The sequence below is a fragment of the Pezoporus wallicus genome, unplaced genomic scaffold, assembly GCF_028554395.1.
Source record: "Pezoporus wallicus isolate ANWC-B61680 ecotype Strahan unplaced genomic scaffold, APGP_CSIRO_Pwel_v1 contig_9962, whole genome shotgun sequence".
Taxonomy (NCBI): domain Eukaryota; kingdom Metazoa; phylum Chordata; class Aves; order Psittaciformes; family Psittacidae; genus Pezoporus; species Pezoporus wallicus.
Window position 1 is genome coordinate 909 of NW_026637988.1, and position 19,771 is coordinate 20,679.

General features: G+C 40.8%; 1 protein-coding gene across 2 annotated transcripts; it reads left to right on the top strand.

Annotated features, from left to right (window-relative positions):
- Positions 1–241: 241 nt before the first annotated feature.
- Positions 242–19,496, top strand: REEP5 (receptor accessory protein 5). Of its 2 annotated transcripts, XR_008972078.1 has the most exons (6): positions 242–402; positions 598–691; positions 13,000–13,138; positions 17,604–17,772; positions 18,141–18,245; positions 19,156–19,496. XR_008972078.1 is itself a non-coding variant. In XM_057408597.1 (5 exons), the coding sequence occupies exons 1-5, from the start codon at positions 285–287 to the stop codon at positions 19,203–19,205; spliced, it is 570 nt and encodes a 189-aa protein (XP_057264580.1). In that variant the 5' UTR covers positions 242–284; the 3' UTR covers positions 19,206–19,496. The 2 variants fall into 2 exon arrangements, 1 of the variants encoding a protein (XP_057264580.1); XM_057408597.1 differs by lacking the exon at positions 18,141–18,245.
- Positions 19,497–19,771: the final 275 nt, after the last annotated feature.

The window sequence follows — 19,771 nt, forward strand, 5'->3', positions numbered from 1 at the left end:
GGTTCCTCAGGAACAGAGGGCTCACCCCGGCCAGGCGGCACCCCCACCTCCATTTCGTGAAGCGGCTGCGAAGGCCGACAGAACATGGCTCCCGAATGCTCCCCACCACCTCACCGCTGCGTGAAGGGCACTTCCCCCCGGCACAAGGGCGGCGGCGGAGGTGGGCGGGGTGCCACCGCCCAGCGCGGCCGTAGGTGGGCGGTCGGACGGCGCCAAAGGCGGAGCGTGTTGTCTTGCCGTCGTGCAGTCGGGGCTGTGGTGGCTGAAGGGCGGGAGGTTTCACCATGACCGCGGCGATTAGGGAGTGGTTCGACCGATTCCTGCACGAGAAGAACCGCATGACCGCTGTGCTCGAGCATATGGAGAGCAAGACCGGCGTCAACCGCGCCTATATTGCCATCGGTGAGCTCCCACCGCTCCACCCCCATACTTCGCGGGTCTCCTCAACGCTTGAGGTCTGCGGTCGCCGCGTATGGGGTGAACGGAGCGGCCGATGGCGGTGGCTGCGTCCTTCCCCCCCCCCCTTCCCCCGGCACCGTGGAGCAAGTGGGCGGCTGCCAGCGTTAACGGTTGTCTGCTCTCTCCTCTCCCGCGTAGCTATCGTCGGGGCGGTGGCCGTGTACCTGGTGGTGGGCTACGGCGCATCCCTGCTTTGCAACATCATCGGTTTCGGCTACCCCGCCTACGTGTCGTGAGTGTCGCAACTCGTGCCCCTCTGGCCGCTCTGGCGCCATGTGTTAGTCTTGGGGGAATCACTGCCCTGAGCTGGAGCGCGGTCTGTCACGGTAGACCACGCTCAAAAATGCTTCTCCCGCCTACCCCTTTCCCTTAGAATATATAGGCGCAAGGTGCTGAGTAAAAAAAGAGGCTTCTTCCATCTGGCAGGTGCTGTGTAATAAATTAGAGATGGGAGATGCTGGGTAGTTTCCACACTTGAAAACCAGTTCCTGAGGCGCATTATGTTTTTGCGTTGAGTTCTCAGCTTCGTCACCTTAAGTACGAAGGTGGATTGCTGTGTTGTAGCTGCTGCTAGTAACAGGAGGGAGAATGGTTGGAATGGTAGTTGCTAAAACTCGCACTGGTATTTTTAGCTGAGGACACTTCCAGGTACGCAGGAAGGTAGTGGTGCAGTGTCAGTATATATTTGGTATGAAGCACTGGTAACTGTAACGGACCAGAGACACGGATGCGTTAAAAGAGTGCTGTTTACTCCAAAACCACCGCGCTGATGAGAAGGTGGAAAGGAAGACACTGTAGCTCCTCTTGGGGGTAAAAGACTTAAGAATACTTGATTTTTCAAAGCCTTGTTAAGATGTTTTTGTTTTAAGAATATCTGGTTTCTTTCAAGGGGCATTACGCTGTTGTGAGATCAAAATGAGTTTCATGTTCGTTAAAACCCCAATGGGGTGTGTTCCAGAAGACTTCCTAAATGTACTGAATAAAAACCTGTGTAGCTGGACAATTCATAAAATGGAAGTCCTTCCCAGCTACACTGCCATATTGTTGAAACTCAGTGCTTGCCTTTTGCATAAACTTATATACAGCCAGCAATTTTAAAAAAGTAACTAGCAAACTAGCTCCTGGGCAATACAAACCAGGTTCCTCCACTTTGGATTTTTTTTTTGTTTGTTTTTTTGGTGGGTTTTTTTTGTTGGTTTTTTTTTTGGTTGGGTTGGTTTGTTTTTTTCTGTAGACTTTCTTGAAACATGTTCTGGTTGTGATGCTTTTATAAAATGCTGTTTGAGGTGAGTACAGATTTAACAGATTATAGGCCAAGAACTCTGGAGAAATTTGGGCTAATTTCTGTAATGCCATGTTTAGTGAAAAGATTAGTTGAAAGGTGTTTTTTCATTAAAATCTGAAAATGAAAATCAGCCAACAAAGCTGATAGTTGTGTAGGAATTTTATGTTTGTGTGCTGTTTTGTCTGACTTAGGTTACTTTTAAACTGACAGTTATTAAAAATCTCATTTCAATTTTTTAATTTGTTTTAAAACTGGTTTGGGATTATATTTTTAAATATAATAGTTGCCATTATGCAACTACAGTGAATAAATTGATAATGAAGAGCTGTGTAGCCTCAAAGCACATGCCCCTCTGTGTCTTCTCTGCACCCACGCTGCATCTGCACGCTTGCCGGCAAAAGCAGTGCATGTTGGAAAACACTACAACGCTTATGTACCTGCTCTGTACTTGGGAAAGAAGAAAGACGAGGGGATGAAGCCTCACAGACAGTAGCAAATCAAATATGAAGAATGAGGTTTTATCTTCCCTTTTTTTTCCTTCCAAATCTGGAATTTTTTTCTGTTATTGTTTTGTAGGGTGTCTACCCTTTTTCATGTTGGAACGTGATTTTTAAATGTATGTTAATGTGAAAAGTTACTTCCGAGATGTTAGTATTGTGGGGTGGGATTTTTTTTTTGTGGTTGTTTTGGTTGTTTTTTTTTTTTAAGTAATGGGTGCATATGCCATTGTCCTTAGCTACAAATTTTAGTTAAATAAAAAAACATGATGTTATTTACAAAAACAGAACTGACATAGTATTCATGTGTTTTTTCCAGTGGATGCTCAGTTAATGCTTCCCTTTAGCTGTCCTTTTAATGCAGAAATATTTTGAGGACAAAATTGCAATCTTGGATGGAAGTCTGATTTAAAATGCATGTGATGTGTTGCATGCCAGTGTCATTCATTGTTTCAGCTCATGAAGCAGCCTGCTAACAGCACAGGTAGGCTTCATCCCCTCCTCTTTCTTCTTTCCCAAGTACAGAGCAGGTACATAGTGTTGCAGTGTTTTCCAACATGCATTGCTTTGCCTGCAAGCTTGCAGATGCAGTGTGGGTGCAGAGAAGACACAGGAGGACATGTGCCAGTGCATACGTTTCACCGTCCAGGTCAGCTTCCCATTTTTAGGAGCGAGGTGTGTGAACTCAGGATAAGCAGCCCTCGCCAGTCTGTGCGGTGTTAGGGGGTCAGTCTGCTATCTCCTGAGGTGGCTTTCAGTCTGGGGTCAAATATGGGCTGCCTGACCATGAAAAAGAGCAAGAATCCTCTTTGGTGATTACCCTTCTTTGACCACATGGGTTTCATTTTGTTTTGGTCCTGCCATGCTACTCTCCGTGCCTGTTGTAGGATCTCTATCCTGATGCTGGGCTAAGCTACAAGGAGATAAAGCTGAATTACCAGAAGTCATTCCTGCTGAATCACCAGAAGTCGTTCTTGCTGCTCAGGATTGTATACTGCTATCAGGGTGCTGCCAAGTGATGTCCCCCATGCTCGTCAACCATCAAGAGCCAAAGCTTAAAGAACACTAGCCAGGGTGGTTTGTTTATTCCTCTCTTCTATTTGGCCTGTCCCCCTTGAACAGATTGCTGAAGAGCCTGCGGTATGAGCTAACAGTAGTGAGATTTGCTTCCTAGCATTGGGCAGAAAACAGCTTTCGGCTGTTTTCATCAGCTGCAAACACCCTCAGACAGCTTTTACTGTAAAAGCTGTGGCTTCTGGAAGAGGTCAGGAGTTCTAAACAGAAATAATGTGCAGGTTGTTAGTTTGATATTTATGCAGGTGTTTTAACAGTGGATCCAAGCCTGAAATGTCTCAGGTACTGGAAAAAAAAAAAAAGCAGACTACTCTTCCCCAGTAAGCTTACTTTCTTCTGTTGTGAGTTAGATCAGTGTGTCATTTCCACATTGTCAGTGACTGAATTTAATGTGAAAAGCAACAAAGTACTAGGTCAGGCTTCTATTTAGCAGAAAAGACAGTCATGAAGGAGTGGGACAGATGTCTGTTTTCTGGAAGAGAGATCACCTTTCTTTCCTTACAGTTGTTTAAAATGGCAGACAGCTACCAGATGAGTAACCCTTTAGGCGTGTTATAAATTAGGATTTTAGTTCTGGGATACCTTGGTCACAGTAGTTACCGTTAATCTCAGTGCTTCCCTAAAAGAAAATATATATGGGAAAGAAACTCAGAGAAGGATGCTCAGCTCAGGTTTCAGCCTGTTCACACATGCAACAAGGGTATTTTTGCAGATGTACAGATGTATGCATGTCCAGCCTTGCATAAATCTCCCAGGTTAATGCCTGTTACAGTTTCAGGCAGGCGCAGCTACTATTTCCTTTCTCCTACCCCCGTCTATGTTCACCTCCAATTTTGCTTTCTGTAAGTCTTCAGTGGTTTTATGCACAGAGGGGTGTCTTCTCTATCAGTACAGAATCTTTCAAAAAACCCAAGTCTTCTATGCCATGTCATCAGCAAGGGTCCCTAATGTAGGTGAAATTAAGCAGTAGTTTCCCAAGTAAACATGACCTGTTTCCCACTACGTCAGACAGTCTGGATTAAAGTTTGTTATGAAACACTAGTCTTAGTCCCTAAAATTCTGATTAGTGCTATGTGATGGAATAAAATAATTAGTTCTAAGTTGAAACCTTGTATTTGTTTGCAGGCTTTTGGATTTGCAGTAGATCAGTTTTGAAAAGTTTACCACAGATGATAAAAGCTACTCTTCATACTTCTAGTGAGCTTTAGCTGGACAAGGCGATTTTCAGACTAGTAGATGGAAGAAGTGAGTGTTGGCAGTATATAAATAATGTTGTAAATTTTTTCACTGCTTCTTCAAAATGCCCAGAGTTAGCTGTTTAAATACAGCTTCACCCATAGCCAGTGGTGGTTAACTGCCTCAAAAAAAATGTAAGAGCATGCAAGCAGGAAGGGAGCCTTTGATGACTAAGAAATGGGTGCAAAGGATTGGAAAGTTCAGAAGTGCTGTCATATTGGATTTAAAAATTGCAAAGATGAAAACAGCTTTGGGCAGTACAGTGTCTGAACTTACTACTGGTGTCTTCAGGGTAGAAAAGCAATATGGTACAGTCATACTTAGGTTAATTTTATGCTGTTCAGTTTAGCAGCATTTACAAACAGGAAACAGTCTAGATTGATTGTAGAGAAGTATAAATACTTAATTCAAGTTTTTATTTGAATATTGTGGTGTCTTGAGCCTGTACCCTAGTTCCTTTCTCTCTTCCGTACCTCTGAAACAGGAACACTGCATTTCTTTGGTCACAGTTGTTTAGAAAACGTAAGTCATGCCTGTATTTGTGGAGAGCTAGCACAGCACATCTGCCCTCTCTTAGCAAGTTTTGCGGAGAATGCTTAATTTTTCCCCTTACAGAAAATGTTGCATGATATGCTAATATTCACAAGTAATTTTCTAAAGCTGCTGCTTTATAAAAGCAATTTGAGGAGATGTAGTGTATCTAACCAGATTCATAATGCTCAATATGAATATAAGTAGAACGTTTTCAAATCTGGCTGCCCTTACACTGTTTCCTCTCTGACACCGTTTTCATGGAGCTTCAGACACTAGAAAGTATATTTTGACTTTTTGTATATGTTCTGCCAAATGAGTTCCTCCAAACATCCTTTCTTTCTTTCAGGTTTTTCAGGTTTCAGAGTGCCTTTTAAAAGCCGCCTTATCTGTGGACTGGATGAGTGATTTGCTCTCCTTTCTAGAGATAGCAAGTGGTTAGATACAAGAGATACTCTTAATATTATGATGGCTGTAGGAAAATTTTAGTTTATCTTCCGTGTCCTAAATGTAGGTAAAAAAATTTTAACATCTTTGTTTTACAGGTAGAGTCACACTCTGAATGAAACTAATTGGAAGGTTTGCAGTTTATAATTGATGTAGATAATATTTTTAGGGACTGCAGATATGCTTGATGCGTAAATGAAGGCATTTTAAAGACTTTCTTGGTCAAGATACACTGCAGTACTGTAAATTGCGTGTTCTCCTGTCTCTTACTGTGTTGACCTCTAGTGACTTGGAGTAAAAAATAACATTAAAAAAAAAGAAAAGTGCATGGTTAGTAGTTGCATTTCTTGTTTTCCTATTTGTTTTGTTTTGGTGATGTATTCCAGTTACATTTTCAAAGTCTTTCTTCACAGCTGAGACTACCTGTGACACAGGAGAGCTAGCAACAGCTTGCTGTCCCAAAAGAAAGTCTACTTGTTACTATGCATACAATGAGAAAGATGCACAATTTTAGATGAGCATAACAAGCATTTCCTTCAGCTGTTAGGAAAAGAAATACAGACTTCCTTCTGGTGGTCTGTGAATGCTACATAAAACTTTTATTTTTAAGAGAAATAGCAGAAGTTTGTTGCTGCACAGCACACATAAAGGAAATTCTTCAGGTCTCTGCAAACCAGCCTCAACCCAGAAGCAAGTCCTGAGCCTGAAACTTGAATCTCTGTCCTGTTCCCTGATGAGACAATTTTGAAGTTACAGTCAGTAATTAAAATTGTAGGACTTCTGTTTCTAGTTTGAAAAACCTCCTCACATAGTGATTACATGGAAACAGCATTTTACCAAGATGGGTCTGAAAGCACTGCACTGTAATTTCATGCTTTATTGTACATTTGTATAAATTCAGGCAGTACTATAATTCTTTTGTCCATATTGGAGTAAACGGAAATGAAAAGCTGTAGTTGAGCTGTAACAAAATTATGCTTGAACTATAGTCTTCACAGTGCAGCATAGGCTGACAGGAAAATAAAACTCTTCTTTCTGTATTGTTGTAAGCACATAGCAGGGACCCAGGTTTTTTCATTTGTTTACAGCAGTACTGTTTGAACTCTGTGCCTGCACCCTTAACAGGAACAGCTGTGGAGAGGCAACCAAAGCATGTGAAATACTTTTTTTCTGTGTAACAAAAGTGGCTGTCACTAGTAGAGAATCCTTTGCATGTGGCTTTTCCCAAAGCTCCCTCATTACATGCTCCCTCATTACATGCTCCCTCATTACATGCTCCCTCATTACATGCTCCCTCATTACATGCTCCCTCATTACATGCCACTTCTTTTTGTCAATATGTTCAGGAAAGACAACCTGGAAGACTTCTGTAGTACAAGATGGGATTAGACTTTAAAACAGGGTTTTTAGGCTCTAGCAGGCAGTGTAGCAGTACTGGTCTAACTGCTGATGTGGAGAAGTACAGCCAACAGTAAAGCTGGTAAAGCTAAGCTTGAGACTACATAGAGAGGTGAGCACTGCTGAAGGCCCCGGTGACTTTCCTTGCCCTTGGAGGAAATCTCCTTTCTAGAGAGAGTGTATGGATGGCTTCTTCAGAGGTGGAGAGATGAAGGCTGTTGGAGCTCCTGCTGCACAGCACCACCTGCATTGCCCAGCCTTGTGTAGCAGAACAAGCTGGACTGAGGCATTGATGCATGTTAATCCCAGCAAAAACAGCTGTGTGAGTGCATGTTTAGGCGAAGCTGTTTTTAACCTGAGTCAGAACTGGGGAACTAACTCATCATGTGACCCTACACATAGTTGTTGCAAAAGACGCAGGCCAAGAACTAGCAGAGAGCAAGGAAATGAAGATTGCTGCTTTTTTTTTGGCAGGAATCTAGCTTTGTGCCAAGTTAACATGCAGTATGTAAGACTCCCTTCACTGATGAGCCAAGTGGCATGTGGTCCTTTTGTTCCCTCAGTCTCTGTTTGCTTTGAAGCAACTATCATATTGTCATATTTGGAGCACCTGTCATATGTTGTCTTCTAATAATATCTGTCCCTGCACAGAGAGTGAGCACCCCTTGCTCACCCTACCAAGAATTTCTTGGATTTGTCTGCTGCTGTCTTCTGGATACACAAAATTTTGAGAGAGGGGAGATGGTAGAATCATGCTGCAGCAGTTGCATAAGTGCATTTGGCAGGAAAATGTTTTCAGTATCAGCAAATGTATGACTGCTGTTGAAGTCAGTAATGAGGAAGAAAGATGGAAGACTGAAGGCTTTTAACTGATGGGTGAAAATGTGTAAGAACAGTAAAACAAATACAGATATGCAGGTACTTGTTTCACTGAAATGATGCAAGATGTCATGGAGGCAGCCTGCCACAGTGAGTCTGAAATGAGGATGCACCAAACTTGAGGAAGTCTGTCTTCCAGTGGAGTGCTGATGCCACAGGGATGTCTGAACAGATAGCTAGAAGTAAATTATTTTTGAATTACTGCAATGTGCTGTGAAGAGTTGGGGCAGACCAGTAAGTATAAGCTCTAGAACTAGAGTTTTTTTAAATGGGGGAAAAAAGGGATTATGCTTGGCTAATAGGGTCACAATTATGCTTGCCTACTTATTTAGTACAGCGCTTACTAGAAAAGTTAACACAGGATGTACAGAATTTTCCAGTCTTCCCTAGGTAGAACATGAGCACTGGGTTTAATGGAGACTAATCTATTTTAAAGTTGTAAATTTATTTATACAAGAATCATTATGTACTTTGCAGGATTTGAGCAATCACTTCAAATGAGAGTAAAGCAAGAATATTTGTCATCTATTTATTTCTAGATTCCAGATGTGAACTTGGCTCAAAAAAAACAAAACAAAAACAGAGCACCCCAAACTCATAACTGGTGTGCTTGTAATACTCTTATTCCGTGAGTATTCTACATGTGAATTAACTCTAAAAATTATTTGTTATGCCAAAGCTAATTCAGGAGTGTCTCTTCTTGTAAAAGAGTTGATGTTTTGGTTGAAATCAGTCAGATGGTTTAAGTGAAAGAATTCAGCTTGGCAGCTTACTGAAATTGGACCAGTATCTGTTACTATCAGGTAAGAGGATAAAGTAACTGTACTTGATCTAGAGTTCAATTTGACTGATTCTGGGATGCACACAGTCAAAATTGAGCTGGCCCTTGTAACCATGTAGCTGATATGAGCCCTGGGCTACTGGGGAGCATCCATTCTTTCTTGCTGGCATTACCAGTTAGTGGTGTTACTGAGGAGCAGATCTGGCTAAAAATGAGGTTTTTACTTAGGTCACCATCTGTCTTCATAAGTTGCAGTGCTGGCCCACAAAGGCCGTTTCACTGCTGGACAGGCATCTGTTGTTAAAATAACTGAGCTGTGCTATTTACCATTTAGTTTACTGGAAACTGTTCCTAGTGACTGCTTTTACCTCCCAACAGGCAGAACTACTGTATGTCATTGTTTGAGACTTTCTTTAATCTACAGTTAGTGTGTAAGTACCATATAAAATCCTTTGTGACATATTACTACTTGGCATTAGCATGGAATGTAGTCAAATCAGTATTAGAAAAACTTACGAAAACTAGCAGTATATTTTTTTTAAATTTGAAGGTACGGGCTTTGGCTGCTCCTTCCTTTGTTAGGAAATCTTAATGTTATGTACTAATGAGACTGACGTATTTGTTCTTGCAACACATAAATAACCATTAGAAGAAGGCTGTCCTAAGGCTGGTTGTATTTATTGCCAGAGCCTCTTGAGCTGTATCTTTTCATTTATTGATGGAGATTGTATTTTGAATATCAGCCTGATTGATTCATGGTATAACATGGAAAAGAATAAAATGTTCTTGGTTTGTAGTAACATATATGTTGATGTATTGTGCAGAGCAATATACTAATAACATATAGAATAAGTTACCTAGGGTAACATACAGAATAACTTAAAGTCTAATTAGGGTTACAAATGGATAAAAAAAAACCCTAACACACTATCCATTCAGATACTCTGCATAACTTACTGTACTTGTTCTTGAATAAGGACTATTTTCTATGACTTAGTATTGAAATAGTGTGTAAGTAGCAAAGGATGGAGATCACTTTTGCCCTCTTTTTTAATAGGAACATGTTAGATTGAATTTCCACTGGCAGTCTCAGCTGAGGCACACATTTCCCTTTCAGAGACAGAATATTTGTAAAATTCTTGCCTTTCCTTCAGTGATAACCTTGATTCACTGACGGCCCTGCTGTATCCTGGCTTTCCCTTCCTTCCCTCCCACTAATTTGGAGGGAGTCATTGCTAACAAATGCAGTTTGCTCTTCCTTCAGAGGTGACCCTTAGCAGGTGTGGTGGAGGGCTGCCACCTGAGCTTGTCCCATGGTGCATACCTAGATCAGACCATTACAGAAAAGGAGGGATATGTGCTGTTTCCTACAGTGTGCAAGAAAGCACCACATGTGGATTTAATGCTGTATACAGATGGTTAAATCAGATAGGGTTTTGGCTAACTGTACTGCTGCTTGTGACTGACCAGGAAAGTGTCTTTTTTTGTGTATTCCCTCCAAATAATCACCTTCAGGAGCTAAGGAGAAGATAGTGAACCTTCAAAGAGAGCACACCCATGTCAGTGCATTTAGGAACTCTCAAAGGCCATCCCTTGTTACAGGAGAGAAAATAACACGGTGATAACACCGTCTGCCCTTTGCCACAAAATTGAAGATGCTGAGCTTTTTATGAAAACTGCTTTTCATGATTGCTAAGATGACCTAATAATGCTAAAAAAAAACAATGCTTCCTTAAATCCATGGGTGGCTTCAGATGATGACTGGAAAACAGAGCGTTGGTGGTTTCATTGCAAAGGGTTCTTTCACAGATACCAAGCTAGCATGCGTGTGGTGGTAAAATGAGCCTTTTGCTGTATGCCTCAAATGGAGATACCAGCAGAACCAGAGAAATTCACCTGATGAACCTACAGCAAATTTTTCCTAACACTGAGAAGCTTTGGCATTAGTTCCTTTCTCCATTTATCCACCACTCTAACTTCTGTACTAGTCACTTGAACTTTTTCTTTTCCTCCAGAAATACAATTTCAGACCTTGAAAATAGATTAATAGCCCTCTACCTTACCTCTTATGTTGTTTTCGTTTTGTTCGTTTGATTGGTTTTGTTCGGGGGGGATTTGGTTTGGGGTTGTTTTTGTAGGATCCCCTCACCTGGTGGTATTGAAATACCTGAGAGGTGGGGGCACAGAAATGTGGTTCATAGTGGGAGCGCAGAAGCATCTGAAGTTGGCACTGCCTTTGAGCAGGTTGCCTGGACTACTGTTTCCCAACACTGTGGTGTTGGTACAGCAGTAAGCAGACCTGCTGGCGTCCACCTGTAGAAAACCTGTTCTTCTGGTTGTGCTGATGCACCTCAATAACAGTGCCTTATTTTGCATAATGGGATATGGCAAGGGCTATTGCTTTTCTCATTGCAGAACCTTCCTGGCTAGCCACATGCTAATGGAAATAATGCATACATTAAGTATCGGATCCTCATACTGCATTTCATATTCAGTCCAGAGGCTACACAAATTCCCTCATGTGTTTGATGGGTTTTGCCAGTGCTTTTGCTGCAGTGTAAGACGTGTCATATGATGGATATTTTTTCTCCTCTTCCCCTATCACCTTAATTTACAGATACAGGAACTGACTGATTCAAAGAGTTTCTCAATTCACAGACCAGGAAACGTACTCGCAGTCAGCCATCTATGTGGTTTCTATTTTGTAAACCACCCTAACTCTCGGTCTTTTTTTATGGACTAAAAGAAAACTGCGCATTTGATATATTCCACAGAGGCTGCTTCTGCAACAGTATTGGTGATGTTAAAGGAATAAGTTATAAAAGAATTAAACCTAAATTCATTAAACAGTCTACAGATTAATTCTGCAGCATGAGTGGAGAGGACAAATTCTTTTCAGTACTCTTAAGATTCATATTATTAGGCTTACAGTAGCTAGCATTTCCACCTAAAACTTCTTACGTTGCTAATCAGGAACATAGCAAGCCCAGAGTCTCCATTTCATTACTTTTACTGAAGGAAGCACATGTATGTCTTTCTTCCAACTTAGTATTTTTAGAACTGTGTAAACTTGAACTGCATTTTCCTAACAGCTGGAGAACAAAAAAAACCAGTCATTATGCAGGAAGCCCAAGACTTTGTAAGAGGTTGCGCCACCCTGATTTTAATACTGTAGTCTATATCAAGATGTGCAAGTTCTGTAGGAATGGATTTATAGAGCAGAACCATTGGGGATGCAGATGCATCCGTGTACAGGGAGTTGCTGTAGGCAAGACCAAGAAGCACTTGGTCTGCAAACGCTTCTCTTAGAAGTTAAAGCAAATCTTACAGTTTAGTTTTGCAAAGCAGAGTCCAGCTCATGTGCATTATAAGTAAAGGTATTTGAGATACACTATGGGACGCTGAACTAGATTTAAAACTTTTATCTAGATGCTGTCTGCACCAGGAGGTGTGATCTGCATTAAAGCTTCATTTAAAATCTATTTATTAGAGCTAACACTATAAAGAAACAGAGAATAGTATAGACAATCATAAATTCCTGTAGATGCTGGGAACCTCAAGTTGTGCAGCACTGAATGGATTTCCAATCCACATGCAGCAACAGACCTCATCTGTAGGCAAGGTTACCTCATTTTGATAATACAAGCTGTAGTAGGATTTTTCTTTCAAGACAATAACGCTATTCATCATTCCTACTGTCAGAGAATGTTTGCTGTTAGATACAGGCAATGCCATGCAGATGGTATAATTACTGGTACCCAGGGGGAACTGCTGTGGGGATTCTCTCTTTTGGTGAGCTTACTGGGTTTATCCTGTGATCAGGGAATTTGCAGTGCAGCACAGCACAGGCCTGTAAGCCAGGGGATTCTCTCTTTTGGTGAGCTTACTGGGTTTATCCTGTGATCAGGGAATTTGCAGTGCAGCACAGCACAGGCCTGTAAGCACAGGCCAGGGATCGCTCAGGTTAACTGTTACATGGGTCACTAATGCTTTGATGTACAATAGTCTTTTGGTCAGGAGTGCCAGAATGCATTCAGAACTGGAACTGGTCAAACGTTACCCTCTCTTCTCTATCTTATGAACTGTCTCATAAACAAGGTCATCATATTTATGGTTTTTTGAGGTTTTGGTTGGTTGGTTGGTTTTGTTTTTTCCGGGGGGGGGGTTGGTTTTTGTTGGTTTGTGTTTTTTGGTTTGGGTTTTTTTGTGTTGTAATCACAGAGCTAGAATTAGCTTGAGTATCTTCTTTTTGATATCTGATGTATAGGGAAAAACTTTGCTGTTCAAAGATCTTGGGCATACTGTTTTTTCTGTAGAGCATACAGAGTAATGAAATCTTGAGGATTGGTATGTAACCGTTACAGATGAGACAGATGCTATTGATCTGCTCACTTGTTTTGTTTTCCTTGCAGAATCAAGGCAATTGAAAGTCCCAACAAAGATGATGACACACAGTGGCTGACTTACTGGGTTGTATATGGTGTTTTCAGTGTAGTGGAATTCTTTTCCGATATCTTTCTGTTCTGGTTCCCTTTCTACTACATGATAAAGGTATGTTAGTTCGTGTGACCCCTCTTCTAAAATGAGACCTTTGGCATAACTAATTTAATGTCTTCAAGAGTGGATAGACGACAGGAGACTCCCTTGGAACCATTCCTGGTTAAGACCATATTTTAAGATGCTGGTTATATGTAATTTATCACTAAGAAAGTGATCTGTTTACAACTGATGTTGTAAGGCAAGAGGGAAAGTTGGGATGGGTGGCAGGGAAAGATCTGCTATGTTTAAAAGGAAAGAAAGGGTGGTATATGACCTAGAAAATTTATATAAACATCTGTTTTGGTACACTTCAGAAGTAGTAAGTGAGAATAAATCTGTAACTGCAAAAGGTTTTTTTCTTGACTAAGCAGTACAACCAAAATGACAATTTCCCTTTTCTTAGGCAAGGAAAGGGAAATTTCAATTTTTCTCAGTTTCAGAGGAAGTTGGGTTTATGGCTGAGGGATTTCCCAAAACAAAGGAGAACTAAGTAACATCTTTTATATATTGGGGCAACTTGAATAACTATCAGTAATTGGCCAGGTATTCTTTAACAGGAAATAAAATATGTTTCTCAGTTATTAATGAAAGATACCAGCATCAGATAGTCCTATTTATTTGTTCCATAATATTAAGTTCCAGATAATGGAAGGTTTTGAAAATTGATATCCCATCACTTTTTGCCTTTATTTTCTTAGACTTTCCTTAATGATACCGCCTCAGTTGCTACTTAGAAGTGCCAAATTTTACTGCATGCTGAATGATCTCTCTTAGTTCATTGAAATGTTCCTGGTAGGCATTCTCACTGATGGATGCTTTGAAAAACTTTTCTTTGTCCTCTTTAAGTCTTTCAGTTCTGACACTATGATCAGACAGTTGAAGAATCTTAAGGCTTGCCTAAAACGATAGTAAATTGGCGTAGCAAAATCTTTTGTAGAAGGTGGTTGTTAACCCCAGGAATCAGCGATTCTTTTCAGAGTGACAGCCGGTCAGGATGTATCTCCAGTTGCAGATAATACCATAACTGATTTTCTGTAGGCCAAGGGAAATGATAAATGGCCTTAAAAAGGAATAGCAATCTCCTCAAAAAACAGTAGGTATTTTCTTCAACTAATGTGCATGAAAGGGATCAGTTTTACTGTGGTGTGCATTGCAGTGAAGACAAAGCCAAAGTTTTACAGGTATGCCGATCAGTACCTACAGAACATTCAATCTCAATATCACTTATCTGAGGAAGAATAGAACAGAGATAATTCCAAAATATCCGGAAGGTTTGCCTGAAGGAGACTGCAGTTTTCATAACTGAAAAGGGATTTTATTCTATCTTACTTTCCCCCCTTCCTTTTTGTTAAATCAGAACCTTTCTTTTAAAATAACCTCTCTTGACTTAAATCACCTTGTAGTGGTTCAATAGTCATTTAGGAGTTTCTTGTGTAATATCAAAACAAATATTTGGATGTGGTTTTATCTTTGTAGTTTTACAATGGGCAATTAAAAGTACGAGGGGAAGAAGAGAAGACAAATCTCTGATTAGGCACAGTGAAAATCTGAAAGCATACTGTAATGGAACTGGTTTCTAGGAAATGCTTCTGCATGATGCAGTGTACTGGAAACCTCATAAATAAATAAGACTCTGCTTATATTTTTTTTAATGACTTTCAGAAAGTCTAGCACTTGCATTGAAACATCTCTTCAGCTGCTGTAGATATCCTTTGAAAGCTGAAAAACTCCTGAAATACAAGATTTAAATAAGTGCTACTGTATTTAAATTTAGACTTTAAAGTTGATTATAGTTTTATTGTAGTTTAAATTATTAGTTTGGGTTTTGCTACTTAAATTAGCTAATTGTGTGGTGGTTCTGGTTTTTGTTGTCTTTGCAGGGGGGCTTTTTTGTTTCGTTTTTCAGGAGGAGGATTTGAGTTGTTGTTTTCTCCCTCTTTCCCTCTCCTCCCAGAAGTGTGTAGAAATCCTCAAACATTTAATCATGTCTAACATAAAAACAAAGCACGTTTTGGCTGAGGCTGGGATAGTTTTCTGTTTTGAGAAAAGGTGGTCTGTGAAAAGCTGTTCTGCCTTTTCTGGAAAGGCTTTTAACATGAAATAATATTGTACTATTTGTGTCTGGAAAGAACTGCACAATTGCTGAGAAAAATTTATTAATTTTGTTGTCACTTCATCTTGTAAAGTGTCTCTGTATATGCTTTCAGAACTTGAGCATGGTTAGTTATGGCACTTCCTGTCCTTTAAATGTTTTGATCATCTTTTCATAATCATCTTTGTACTGTGTATGATAGTGGAACTGAAACCAAATAAAAGTGCTTCAGTAGTAAAGACAGATATTTGTAATACATGTAATAGCTGTCTTTCCAATCCCCTTTGTAAAATGCAGAAATACTACCTCACAGACTGTGCTATTCATTGCCACCACCTCCCCCCCCCCCCCCCCAATAAGATGGTGCTATAAAAGGTATACCTAAACTGTGCAATCTAAAAGCATTACACTTGTCTATGTGCCATGTGTAGCATGGATATATCTTTCTCCATTGTCACTTTAGCTCTGGGACGCGCACAGTTGCATTCTTTCCACCACTGAATTTTCAAAGCAGGGAGGCAGAGAGGAGATATTGTTTTGGCTGGACTTTAGTGATTTTGGGACCTAGACCTTCAGTCAGGTATGTGCCACATAGTTTAGAAGTAGTTAGAGGGACTGATGTTTTGTCTGATTAGGTTTTCATAGAATCATAGAATAGTTAGGTTTGGAAAGGACCTTAAGATCATCCAGTTCCACCCCCCCTGCCATGGGCAGGGACAACTCACACTAAACCGTGCCACCCAAGGCTCTGTCCAACCTGGCCTTGAGCACTGCCAGGGATGGAGCATTCACAACTTCCCTGGCCAACCCATTCCAGTGCCTCACCACCCTTACAATAAAGAACTTCTTCCTTATATCCAACCTAAACTTCCCCTGTTTAAGTTTTAACCCGTTACCCCTTGTCCTATCACTGTAGTCCCTAACGAAGAGTCCCTCCCCAGCATCCCTATAGGCCCCCTTCAGATACTGGAAGGCTGCTATGAGGTCTCCACGCAGCCTTTTCTTCTCCAGGCTGAACAGCCCCAACTTTCTCAGCCTGTCTTCATACGGGAGGTGCTCCAGTCCCCTGATCATCCTCATGGCCCTCCTCTGGACTTGTTCCAACAGTTCCATGTCCTTTTCATGTTGAGGACACCAGAACTGCACACAATACTCCAAGTGAGGTCTTGTGAGAGCAGAGTAGCGGAACGGGATCACCTCCTTCGCCCTGCTGGTCACGCTCCTTTTGATGCAGCCCAGGATATAGTTGGCTTTCTGTGCTGCGAGCACACACTGAAGCTGCCTCATGTTCATTTTCTCATCAGTCAACACCCCCAAGTCCTTCTCTGTAGGGCTGCTCTGAATCTCTTCTCTGCCCAACCTGTAGCTGTGCCTGGGATTGCTCTGACCCAGGTGTAGGACCTTGCACTTGTTAAACTTCATGAGGTTGGCATCAGCCCACCTCACAAGTGTGTCAAGGTCCCTCTGGATGGCATTCCTTCCCTTCCAGCGTATCAACCGAACCACACAGCTTGGTGTCATCGGCAAACTTGCTGAGGGCACACTTAATCCCACTGTCTGTGTCAGTGATAAAGATGTTGAACAAGACCGGTCCCAACACCGATCCCTGAGGGACACCACTCGTTACTGGTCTCCAGCTGGACACTGAGCTGTTGAGCGGCCATCCAGCCAGTTCTTTATCCACTAAGTGGTCCATCTATCAAACTGATGTCTCTAAATCTCTATATCTTTTGTGCTTTTACGTTTCACAAAAAAAACCCCACAAATGCGCTATAGAAGAGAAGGCCTCATAGCAGCCTTCTAGTATCTGAAGGGGGCCTATAGGTTTGCTGGGGAGGGACTCTTCATTAGGGACTGTAGTGATAGGACAAGGGGTTACAGGTTCAAACTTAAACAGGGGAAGTTTAGGTTGGATATATGGAAGAAGTTCTTTACTGTGAGGGTGGTGAGTCACTGGAATAGGTTGCCCAAGAAGTTGTGAATGCTCCATCCCTGGCAGTGTTCAAGGCTGGGTTGGACAGAGCCTTGGGTAACATGGTTTAGTGTGAGGTGTCCCTGCCCATGGCAGTGGGGTTGGAACTGGATGATCTTAAGGTCCTTTCCAACCCTAACTGTTCTATGATTCTATGACTGATAACATGAGTTACCAGATTAGCTTTACTGCTAAAGCCCTCCTCCTTTATCCTGTTAGTACTCATGAAATTATTCCAATATAAAGATTCACTGAATGTAACTATACCGATGTGCATACTTACTGTACTGTGACCATAAAAAATTAAGGGGATGATGTGCTGTTGTAAATATGCTCAAGTCTGTGGCAGGGAGGCACACTACACCTTGTCTCCTACTCATTTCTTCTACTTAGGCAGATGTTCTTCCTTGTAGTGTGGCTTCCTGTTGTGGTGCATGGCTCCAAGTGCTTCCAACGGGGCAGAGTTTCTTTATCATCGAATTATCCGGCCTTTCTTCCTGAAGCATGAAGCTCAGCTTGACAGTGTTGTTAAAGACCTGAAGGACAAGGCTGCAGAGACTGCAGATACCATCACTAAGGAAGGTGAGGAAAAGATCATTCACTAATCACATCAAATAGGAGGAATTTCCCAGGGCAACTCTAATATTAGAATTAGGGGGAAAAACGTAAGAAGATGACATAAATTATAATAGAGAAGTTAAATTTGGATGAAGATACTAGGAAAAGAGGATTGTGGTGGATCTTTATAGGAGTTCAGTATGCTAGAATGAATGCAAGATCTGTGAGTGGAGAACATGGCTAATTAGTTTCTGTGTGTTCCCACCATACATATCACTATTAACATTCTCTACAGTGGTAGGTCCAAACATCCTTAGAAAATACCTTCCACAAATACGGTTACTGCTTAAGTTATTGTCACCTCATTAAGTTACTGTCTTCTATACTATCAGGTATTTGGAAGATCTTTGGAAGTATAGAAGAGCTGCCAGTTGTGTAGTAAAGCAAATCCTTTAACTCCAATAAACAGCAACATGGGAAATGAAGTTTTCCCATCTGTAAGTTTTTGTACTTCTTCTTCCTCTGGAGATCAAAGGATTCTGAGCCCACTCTTAAAGAAATTACTTAGGATTTTATTTGGTAAGAGTAAGTAAGCCTGTAGGTTGCTTAAGCTTTGCTTTTATTTCCTTGCACCCTGTAGTGGACCCTCATACTCAAAAATGTCTGATGACAGTTGTATGAGTAAGAGAGGGAAGTGTATTAAGTAGCTAAAACAAAGACTTATTTAAATTTAATTTGAAAGGAAATTTGTAAGGTATTTCAAAGCACTTTTAAGTCTCTGTTCTCCCAAACAATGCATGAAGTCTCATTTCCTCTTACCAACTTAAGCAGTTTTCCTGTCAGTGCTTAAGTGATCTTCATTTTTCAGCTATGCTTGGAAATTTTGCTGCATGACCTTCCTGAACCATTGTTAGACATGTATCTTAAGTAACAATCTTCCATGTTGTACATGGGATTTTTCTGTCCTCATTCCATCCCATTCTTTTTTCTACTTTCTACATATAAAGATTTGCACATACATATATTTTTTTTAAGACATGCACATAGGTATACATGTACATAAACATAGATTAGCATTATTCCAGCCCTATTTCATCATCTTGGTAGTACAGTTGCTGTAAACCTGTATGTCCTAAACCTTACGAGAAGCGCTGTGTGACTGACAACTGTTACATCAACAAGTCTGTGCTGTTCATTGTTCTGTCCTTGCTTATGGTTTATTTTTTTAAATCTTAATATAGTTTTATCACTGTATGTGTATACAAAAGCTGTGATTTTCTGTGATGTCTCATTTATGACTTAAAAGGGTATCTTTTTTTTTTTTTTTTTTAATGTAGCTCCAGAACACTGAATAAACCACTTAGTCTATTGGCTTCTAAGATTAAACTTGCTTTTACTTTCCTGCAGCCAAGAAAGCAACAGTGAACTTACTGGGTGAAGAAAAGAAGAGCACTTAAGCTATTAACTGGATAAAGCTTCCCTACCACCTCTTTTATGAAGCTTGATGTTACTTGGAACTGTGGTATACATCTTAATAATATTGCCTTGGAAACTTTTGATATATTAAAGGAGTATGTTCTAAGTTTGCTTACCACTTTTCTGTGTCTGACAGAAAGTAAGCGTTTTTATTTAAAAGCAATGCAGCGGGCAGCATCTGAAGCTTAATGAACATAGTTTACTCGTCTTCATGAAGAAGAAATCTTTCAGTAATCTCTCTGCTTTAACATAAATAAAAAGTATATATCCCACAGGCTCTGCACTTTGGTTGTCTCTTTGTGTGTAATTACTCATCATGCTTCAACTGTTGTGCATCTGGTAACATGAAGCTACTGTATAAGGAAAATACTAGTCTGAATGGGTCTTCTTGAATATACAGGGAATTATGATGAGAGATGGCATAATGGATGTATTCCCCTCCACCAAAGTTGTAAATGATGAAATTACATGTTCTAGGCACCTGATGACAGAAATTACTCACTATTGCATGTTTTGTTGTAACACAGTATTTGGTAAAGTGTGTGTA